Source organism: Nannobrachium achirus, assembly GCF_963921795.1.
Source record: "Nannobrachium achirus genome assembly, chromosome: 10".
Classification (NCBI taxonomy): domain Eukaryota; kingdom Metazoa; phylum Chordata; class Actinopteri; order Myctophiformes; family Myctophidae; genus Nannobrachium; species Nannobrachium achirus.
This window is the reverse complement of record NC_137819.1, coordinates 18,715,158-18,725,978: the sequence shown is the minus strand read 5'-3', so window position 1 is coordinate 18,725,978 and position 10,821 is coordinate 18,715,158. Positions and strand designations below refer to the sequence as shown.

General features: G+C 41.2%; 1 protein-coding gene and 1 pseudogene across 2 annotated transcripts; both read left to right on the top strand.

The window, feature by feature from the left end:
- Positions 1-822: 822 nt before the first annotated feature.
- LOC308292885 (serpin A3-5-like) lies at positions 823-5,534 on the top strand (the record flags this gene model as incomplete). Its single annotated transcript, XM_080735309.1, has 6 exons — positions 823-853; positions 1,497-2,021; positions 2,777-2,847; positions 4,032-4,234; positions 4,760-4,913; positions 5,349-5,534. 6 exons carry the CDS (start codon positions 823-825, stop codon positions 5,532-5,534), a joined length of 1,170 nt encoding a protein of 389 aa, XP_080591435.1.
- A 2,774-nt stretch (positions 5,535-8,308) lies between these two features.
- On the top strand, positions 8,309-9,541 carry LOC308292884 (chemerin-like receptor 1; annotated as a pseudogene). The gene is made up of 2 exons: positions 8,309-9,336; positions 9,509-9,541. The product of its transcript is annotated as a chemerin-like receptor 1 (transcript).
- The last annotated feature ends 1,280 nt before the right edge of the window (positions 9,542-10,821 follow it).

Here is a 10,821-nt window from a genome sequence, read left to right as displayed (position 1 = left end):
ATTTTCAGTTCAGGATACAGAGAACTCAGTCAGAATACAGATTAAACAAGTGACATTGGAAGTGATGACACAAAGAAATGATCAGACAATGTTGGAACTGTAACTCTATATAAAGTAAGCTGATAAACTCTCTCCTGATTGGCTGGTTAGGTTAATTTTGTCACCTATCTGAACATTTATTTTCTGTTCATTAAAGAGGTGGAGAGACCACACTTACCGTACAAACACTCTATACTGTAGCCATGATTACTATCAAAATATAGTACTTTTAACCTTTATATAAAAAAGAATATCACCTAACCTACCTTTTAAAAATCAAATCAAATCAGTTACAACTAAGTTATAACCAATTAATTCGAATTGGTTATTTTGTCATCGTATGGCACAGATATTTATACGTTTTCCTCATGACATTCTGTATTTTAGGGGGAAATAGGAAATATTTTCATATTTACAGATAGTGTTAATATGGCAAATGATAAATGTAAGGTACTGTAAAGTAACAATGTAATTCAGAGTTGCCATGGATGAAAACATTATTTACAGGGGTTCCCTGAGCCCAAAATGTTTTGAGAACCGCTGCGCTAGATTGATAGGATTGTTTAGTTAACAGTGAGTGAACTATATTGACTGATGTGAACCTTTTGAACCTTTGCCTCAGGTCACCATGATGCAAGGAGCTGTGGGGGTGTTGATTCTATCAGCGCTGGTATGTCTGGGTACAGGTCTTCACCATAAAGGACACGATCATGGAACCAGTTCAAATTATGCTGGGCATAAAGGTAACAGAGCTGACCAGGGTTGGATTTGGCCGATGGCGATATGTTTTATCCCAGCTTCTGGTCAGACTACGGTAACTCTTTCCCCCAGAAATGTAGACTCTGATATGTTTGACAATATCATAATTCAACAATCTAATTAAAAGATGTATGCACGTTAAATGTTAACCACACCAGTAAGACTCCCTAATCGGGAGATAAGCGACCGTCACGTCGCATACACAAACTTTAGAAGGCAAAGAATCGTAGCCAATATGGGAAATGGGACAGATCCATGTTGATGACATGACCTTAGAGATACTGTGTACGGCTTTGCGTGATTTTAGGCCAAAATGTGTAGGAGCAGTGTCCAGCCTGATGGTGGTGTTAGAAGAGGGCCATGTGAGAAATCAGGGGCGGAGGTTGTGATTTGCCATCCAAGGAGTGTGCCAACAGTGGTGGAGATAAGAGTAGGGCCAAAGGCGTGACGTGACAGATGGACAGACAGGCGGTGGACGTTTTCATAGTAACTTGCGACCTGACGGTTGCAATTAAACCCTGGTATCCGAACTTTGGTCAGATTTGCAAAATAGATACAGTATACAAGCTAAAGTGTTGTGAGCTTGTAGCTACTTGTTGTATGAGGAAGAATAGCCTATATAGGGTTTAAGTGCTTGAGAAAATGTCGCCCTTCTGTTTGTTTTTGTTTTTTCATAATATCAAACCCATCACCTTCAGGACATGATGACAACGCTGCAAACATCCTCTCCGTGGTGACGTCGGCAAACAAACATTTCGCCTTCAACCTGTACAGGAAACTGGCTAATCAGACGGACAACCAAGGCAAGAACGTCTTCTTCTCGCCCTCCAGTGTCAGCCTGGCCCTGGCAGCCTTGTCTGTAGGGGCCCGGGGCCAAACCCACCAGCAGCTCTTCACTGGTCTGGGCTTCAACAGCTCCTTGCTGAGCCAAACTGACGTAAACCAGGCCTTCCGTGGACTTCTGACCGGAGCGTCAGAAGACATCAGTGCAGGAACTGCAGTGTTTGTGAGCAATCGGTTCACACCACGGCTTGAGTTCCTGGAGGTCCTCAGGCACTCCTACCTGGCAGACGGGAAGAGTGTGAGCTTTAGAAATGCCACAGAGAGCGCTGCAACCATCAACAAGTATGTGGAGGAGAAGACCCACGGCAAAATAGATCAACTAGTGAAATATGTGGATCATGACACCCTCATGTATCTCATTAGTTACATATACTACAAAGGTAAGATGACATCTCATGAGCTGGGTCATTTAATACACCAGACAGAAATTAAACTGGTGTTGTGCAAGGGATCATTATTGAGAAATAAACCCAGACAGGATGATTAGACTCTGACATGATAGTGGAGGGATCTAATCACCCTGCACAGGTTTATTTGTCAATATGACCCGCTCCCCATTGATTATCCTGGTTATTACACAGCTACTTAAATACATTGACCCAAAAGTAACAACAAAATGAAGGATTTCATTGCTTGCAGTATTCCTTTCATTTTCGGTGCTCACTTCAAATGTTTTCCGAAACATTCTTGACAGCAATGTTTTAGCTGACACACTGTGTGTTTGTTGACATGGCTGCCATGTTGGATACGGCAGAACATCTATCAAGCAACACAGAATGATAAGACTCTGCTCTGATTAGACAGTGGTCTGGTACAGTGTTCAGTGGTCATTATTCAAAAATAACACACCACTGGATTCAGTAATTTAGATCAGCGTTCCATTTTAGCAGTGTAATGATTGTTAACCGAACCATGGGTAGGGTGGGTTGATCTCTGTGTTGATCTCTGACTCAGTGATTCTCAACCTATTTCAAGGACCCCCAGTATGTCATACATTAGGCCACACCCCCATGTGATAACATTTGTTTAATCTCTGGGACCAGAAAATGGTCCAGACCCAGCATTGAGAAACTGTTTCCTGCCAGTCACCTTCACACATTTAAGTTACGTCTCACTTTTGTTTTATGTCAAACAGGAAAATGGCAGACTCAGTTTGACCATAGAATGACCAAGGAGGATGTGTTTAATGTGGATGAGCAAAACCAGGTAACACACACTAAATGGCTTTTTATTGCGACCGTCAGGTCGCAGTTTAGTATGAAAACCTCCACCGGCCGTCCGTCCGTCCGTCCCTGAGTCCGTCCCTGAGTCACACGTGTGACGTGACACGTGTGACGTCAGAGTCCACAGCTGATATCACTCTGACATCACAGAGTCCACAGCTGATGATGTGGCGTGATGTCATACAATGTCATACAATACACAAACAAGCCCTATATAAAGGGGCAATTCTCACCAGGGAAGAGAGCATTCCTCGACTCAGACCTTATCGCCAGGATCAACTAAGCTTATAGCTTATCATCACATCCAAGATGTGATAAGATACTCAGCTAGTGGGGAATGCTCTCTTCCCTGCTGAGAATTGCCCCTTTATATAGGGCTTGTTTGTGTATTGTATGACATCACGCCACATCATCAGCTGTGGACTCTGTGATGTCATCGTATCTCCATATATGGCCATCTCCGTAAATGGAGATATAAGTCGTCCATGCCCAAGTATGGGCTGGTGAGGTCAGACTTTGTGTGATGCGTAGGTTATCTCCATATATGGAGATTCAACATTCCAGGTGTAACTATGGCTGCCCGTATGATGTGAGAGGTGGAGGCTGTGATATAAGACCGGCATTATCTACCGACAGATTAGTAACAAGATGTCAAAATCGTTGAAGGTTGAATCTCCAGATATGGAGATAACCAACACATCCCTCCATATATGGAGATAACCGATGCAGTGGTGTCCGGTAAGAACTTAACCGAGATGCCTTGAATCGTCACTCTCCATATATAGTGTTATCCACATTTCGTGTAGCCGCCCTGTACAGGAAGTGATGTCACAACTCGCTGACATCACCGTCAGGTCCACAGCGTGACCGCCAGGTCACGCTGTGACCTGACGGTCGCTTATCTCCCGATTCGGGAGTCTTACTGGTTAGCTTGTCTCAAAGGTAACCACTAATTGTACCAATGTTTGTATAGCATGCTACTATTCTTATGCATTACATGAATGTGCAACCCTGGTCAGTGGTCACACTTGTTTGAAATACTGGCAATTTACTGGTATGTTTAATTTGGGGCGTCATGTGTGAAATCGGAAACAACATTGGACCCAAAAACCTGTCATGGGTCTTTCTTTGGCTCTTCTAATGATCCACATGGTGATGTTGTTGCAGGTTCCAGTCCAGATGATGAACATGGTGGACAAGTTCCAGGTTTACTATGACAGGCAGCTCTTCACCTACATCCTCCGATTACCCCTCAGCAACTCCTACTCCATGCTGCTGATGCTGCCTGACAGAGGCAGAGGTTTGGCTGCACTGGAGGAGCACATCTGCCCCATGCACTACGTCAAGTGGCTCGATGGGATGAAGAAAAGGTTTGAAACTACATTTGAAAAAGCATATATACCCTGTTGCAAATTTCTTTAAACATTTCTTCAGAAATAGCCTGCAATCTGCAAACTCACAATATGGCCTGTTAGGAACTCGACATGCCCAAAGTGTTTAAATCCCCCCCCCCCTTTTTAAAAAAAAATTGGAACCGGAACACTATACAATGAAGCTGATGGATTCATTGATTGAATACTTCATTAGAAGTTTGCATAGAAATAGTACAGGACAGTACAGTTCAGATACAAGGTCTACTAAAAAGGATTTAGACCACAAGAAAGTGCAATGGCTTGTTTACATTGGAGTCCTTTTGTACTCAATTCATGAGAATTCATGGGAGGGCAGGCACAGTCTTTCTAACAACTAAGGTACTATCTTCTGATTGGCTGAACCTTTGTCCCCTATACCGTCCTGAACATATGTATTAAAATAGACTCCTGTTACTGAACAAACACTCTATAGCAAAATAAAAAAAATATCACTTACCCAAGTGTTTTATGTTTCCTTTTCAGGTTCATTGAACCAAAGTACAGTATATTGATTCCCAAGTTTACCATCAAGAGTAATATGAACCTGAATAGTGTGCTGCGTCAGATGGGGATAACGGACATGTTTGGTGCTGAGGCTGACCTCAGTGGCATTTCACGCACACTGGCTGTGTCCCAGGTAAGAGCTGTCACAAAGGATGATGGAATGACTCTCTATGTGTCCCTTCTTTTATATCACAACAAAGGACAGACACCGTCCATCAGTCCAGCAGCCATCAGACTCCTCAACCAAGCCCATGTGTTGTGTTCTATTCTTGGATTACTGACTCATGTTTCACTCTGACACATTCACACATGGACTACTGGGATGTGCACTACACTACATCACTGGTTCATGTCAGGGACCCCAAATTGATGATGTATTTGGCTGTGAACCCAATTTGAAAAGGTTTTCTGCCAGTGACCCCATAAGAAAAATAATAGCCTAAGGGCTTAAACATGTTTAAACTGTTCCTCATTTTACTGGGGACGCCCTGGAACCCCCAAAGAATGAATGAATGAATGAATTCTGAGAATCGCTGATTCTAATCATTGATTGTTTATTTATGTGCAGGTTGTGCATCAGGCCACACTGGAGGTTGACGAGTCTGGAGCTACTCCTGCTCCAGTCAGATTCTTCGGGTTCCTGCAGAAACCTTTCGCCCGCAAACTGAAGTTCGATCGTCCCTTCATGGTTCTCGTCGCTGACTCCTCTGACAACATCCTGTTCGTGGGAAAGATGGTCAATCCAAACATCTGATGAGTCAAACATGTCCGTTCACGTTCAAGCATCGCACATGTTGACAGACGTTCCTTCATTTTATAACCCTGACATCTAATATTATAGTTTGCACTGTATGTGTAGTTCTGAACTTCTTGGCTTGCTGAGTAGTTTTACATGTAAAGTCAAGTGCAGACCAGGGATAAAAAATACTAGGTTCCTATAATACAAATGTACACCCAATAAGCATACCTTCATGACACATTGAAATGTTTAGCTTTCCAGGCATTTCTGCTACAGGATGGGTCAGTGCAGTCACGGTGAGGGACTATCACCTTGATTCAACAAAATACCCTCATGAGGGAGAAAGACAAAGAGCAGATTTTACAGTTCAATTGGACCTCATTTCTGATCCCTTTCAAGGATTCAAAAATAGCAGATCTACAAGCTCAAAGCATGTGGCTTCATGCTGTTTTGCGAGCTTGTGGGCCTGGTACTTTCACAAAAAACACAAAAAGGTAAAATATGGATAAGAGAGGTTTCTGCTCGACGATATACAAGCTCACGTGTGTTTTCACTACTTTTGTATTTGTTAAAATGTTCCCCTATGATAATGTGACGTATAGAGCAGTAACATTGGAATAGAGGCTCCTGACACCTAGGCCTATAATAAGAATAGGCAATAAATTAAGCTTCATGTATTAAACAAGGCAGTGATGTATCGTTAAAACGTTATATTTAGTTATCTTACCTTGTTTAATGTTTGGACTGTCTGTAATTGGATGTACATTTTGTTTGTAAATGGATGCATATCATTTGGAGTGTTGTTCACCACAGTCACCAGAGAGTTATGCTCATGTAATCAGTGTTATGTGAAGACCAAAGTCTTACATTTTCTGTTGTTGTTTTGTTCTGTTGTAATGGTGAAGTAAGTTTTAATTCGATTGTGGAGTGTGAATGTTTGGACCCCAGGAAGAGTATATAGCCTTCACTGCTGTTAGGACTAATGGTGAGCATAATGTGCCACATTAAAATCATCTTGGGGTTTAGAGTTTGTTTATTTTTTATTTCATACAACCATCAGATTCTGCTTTGCTTCACTGTAGATAAGAAGTAAAAAAGATCACATTAGTTTTGATAGTGTGCAAACTGAAGATTGGCGATTGCTTCCTAGATAATATACCTCAGTAAGGTTTGAGTTGAATTGTGAATAGACTGTTTGTTGTTTTCATCCAGCTACATTTCTGTATTGTAACCAATGGAAAAAGTAGTCGTACTTATACTTAAACTGATGAATTAAAGTTGAATTAAATGCGGCTTGTTCTTACCTTGTTTTGTGTTGGTAAAATCAGTTAAATTTACAATATTATTAACAGAAATCATACTGACTTGACTACTTGGTTGCATTAGCTCTATGGGCCTATCACAGCAAAAAAAATACAAGCAATTATTTAATGAATATACAGCAATTTACTGTAACTCTACAGGTCTCTCATATAGCAGCCAGACTATAAACCATTAGAGAAATATCAAACACACTGCAGATTCTCCTACAGCAGCCTCTGAAGCAGCTCCACATGGCTTCTCCAGTGACATCACTGTTCTTCTGCAGAGTGCAGACTGAGGAGCTCCCTCTTGTGTGCACATATGGCCATAGCAGGCTGCAGGTTCCTCCTTGTGTACAGTGGCCTTCAGAGGAAGACTTCAGTGTAAAGACACCACCTTAAATGGCTATTGAATTGGCCTGTTGACAGACATCTAACCACTCACTGAAAACATTCACTGGCTCTGAGAGATGACGTATAGGAGTTTGGCATGCCTTGGGACGATTTGAGGTCCCTCTGATCTTTTTATCTATTGGGTCACCCAAAATCAAAATTTAAAAAGCTTTTTAGCATCAATTGAAATGTTCCCTTTAATATCGTGTAAAAGAATTACATAAAAATGTTCTTTTTTCAGAAATGATCTTGGTTTTTTTCAGAAGACGCCACCTATTTTATCATGTCCCCCATGGCTGCTAAAAAGAGTGGACTTGAGATATTACTAAAAATGTAAAATAATCCATAAATTAGGTCTGTTTCCTTTTCATGTGAGACAAACATGGATTATTTTGTACACTTTAGTTACATTTAATTCATTCATTTGTGTAATTACTTTGGGTAATTATATTGCTACTTTTAGTCCATGTGATATGATCTAGGACACATTTACCGGTAAAACAGGAAGATGATGATCAAATTGAGAGCTTGTGTGACATAGTTATACTTCTCTCTTGTATCTGTTTGCAATCAGTTTCCTCCCGCAGAATGAAAAACTGCCAGTAAAGATATAATCCTGTGCAGCACACATACCGGTACATACATAAATATAGATGTCACACTTTATCAGACCTTCACAGAGATAAGAGCTCCTCATAGCATTCACTGACCACAGTTTGAAGAAACACTTCTCTGGCTGACATCACTTCAACACATTGATACATGCAGGTATATATTCTTTTTTGGGGGGGATATCATATTTATCTAACAGTTGAAGGCAATACTTGCTATGGGAATATAGAGCTATCAACACGTATTTTAACATAAATATATCGCTTCCTCTAATTAAGGGTTATAAATGTCGATGTGTGAAATGACTCATCAACTGTCTGTATTTACAGGACATGCTTATGGAGTCTTACTGAGCTATGCAGGATGAAATTCAGACACTTAAGACATGGTGTGATAAAACAAAGCACAAATCTTTGTTTTGTTATTATACTTTTTAGGACGATGGAGATTATGACTACAACTGCTGTCTTTTACAATGAAACCATGGATCTGTCTGGTGGAAACAGCTCTTTCTGGGAGGATGAACTCTACAAGTCCCTCAAGATCGTGTCCCTCGTCATTTACAGCCTGGTCTTTGTGCTCGGTGTGTTGGGGAACGGTGTTGTCATCTGGGTGACAGGCTTCAAAATGAAGAAAACCATCAACACCGTTTGGTACCTCAACCTCGCCGTGGCCGACTTCCTCGTTGCAGCGTTCCTGCCCCTGACCATCACAGAAAGAGCTATGGACTTCCGCTGGCCATTTGGTAAATTCATGTGCAAACTGAATTTTATCACTCTCCTCACCACCATGTTTGCCAGCGTCTACATTCTGATGGTCATCAGTGTTGACAGATGTGTATGTGTGGTGTGGCCAGTGTGGGCCAAGAACCACCGCAGCGTCAGAAAGGCATCTCGTGTGAGTCTGGGTGTCTGGGTAATGGCCTTAGTTTTCAGCTCCCCTTACTGGATTTTTAAGAACGCGCAGGCCTCCTTCCGTGATAAGGACATCATTGAGTGCTTCGACAATTTTGCACTGACCGATGACGACAGTAAACCTGCAGCGTATCAGTTGTGGAAGTTTCGACTTGGGGCCATGATCATCACTCGCTTCATCATGGGATTCGTGGTCCCTTTCACTGTCATCGTCTCCTGCTATTATGTCATCATCTACCGACTCAGGAAGAATCGCTCGCTGGCCAGCCAATCAGGTCACCCCTTAAAAATCATAGCAGCTGTTATCATTGCTTTTTTCCTGTGCTGGGCCCCCTTTCACATCATGGAGAGGACAGTAAAATGCTGGATAATGTGGTCAACATTGGGTTACCCTTAGCTGTCAGCCTGGCATTTGTCAACAGCTGCCTTAACCCAGTGTTGTACTTCTACATGGGTCAGGATTTCAAGGACGTAGCTTACAAGTCTATCCTGAAAGTGTTGGAGAGAGCCTTCAGTGAAGAGCTGCCTCAGAACAAAACTTCCACAAACCCAGGGATTACCAGTCCTAGCAAAGATAATTCTTTTTCTGAGGCACAGGTAGGGTTATCTCTGTATTTATTTGAGCACAATTGTAAATAACTTTACCTTCTCAATTGAAACGATGATGAAAGATATCCAAAAGAACATGTTAAAGAATTATATTTTTAACACCTATATTCTAAATATTCTACTAGACATGTGTGCTCCTTGGAGTGCATATCTCTGCCAGGTTGGGTTGTCTACCCAAGACATGGACCAATAAGGGTCCATTTTGTCCATTAGAACTGGGCAGCTTTGAAGAGTGAGCGCTAGGGATATCCAGACACCAAAACGAGAATACTTTCAAGCCTGACATGCAAATTAGTGGAATGCAACTACATTTGGACGATATTTTTCCCCCTTTCCAAAACATTTCCACAATTTTTTTTATATTAGTTTGAGTTTAAGGTTATTGGCATACTGTAGGCCTACAGTAGTTCTGTGAGGTTACGGTTAGGTTTAGGCATATTTTACTAAAAGGTGCACAATCTTTTGAGGTCTGGTGCCAACTCTGTATTGGTGCCACTCTTCTTTAATGCCCAACCTGAATCCCTCTCTGAGTTACAAACCTGTATGTGTCAATTTGGACCCCTGGTAGTCCCCAGACCAGATGTTGAGAAACAGTGATTTACTGTATGGTTTAAGTATTATTTTGTTTACTGGAATCTTATACATTTCTTGTCATCATTATTTAGTTTGTCCTCTTTATGGACTCTTGTCTGAGACTGTTGCCTGTTATTGCTATGTTGTCAAACCTTGTGGTGGTCACATATTTTAGTACTTATTGGACTGTGTACTGTTGATTAGCCTATTGGGCCTATGTGTTTTTCTATATCCAAGGAGCTTCCTTTTGGTATATAGCCTATATTTCTATGATGTACGTTCTATGTTGTCCCCACATTTACCATGACATTGCATAATGGTATAATAAATGCTTTAATAATCATCCCTTGTACTGTCTAGCTCTCAACCTCAGAGCTCGCCCTGGGCTTTGGGTGTGTTATAACTTATCACCCTGTTCTTTTTTTCTGTCTGAAAATGATATTCCTGCACGCACACACGCGTGCCACGCGCACACACACACACACACACACACACACACACACACACACACACACACACACACACACACACACACACACACACACACACACACACACACTATTCATTTCGTGTATTGTCAACTGCATCTAAAACCAATCTTGTTAAATTACAGGTGGCACATTGCAAAGATTCTCAATACAAGATGTGCTGTTAATGGTCATGTTGTTGTACCTAGTTCAAAGACAAACTCAATCAAAAAAAGCCATCGTTCATTGGAATAATTACCACTTGATGAAACAAATCAGCCTTTAAGACGAAAAAAAGTGTGATGCAGATGACCATAGTTGAAGGAATAGTATTAGTTATTCCATACTATTTTTTGTATCTGTTTTTAAAATTGACATTAATTTAAACGTAATGTGAATTAATGCAATAAAAAAAATGCATTTTGCATTTTGT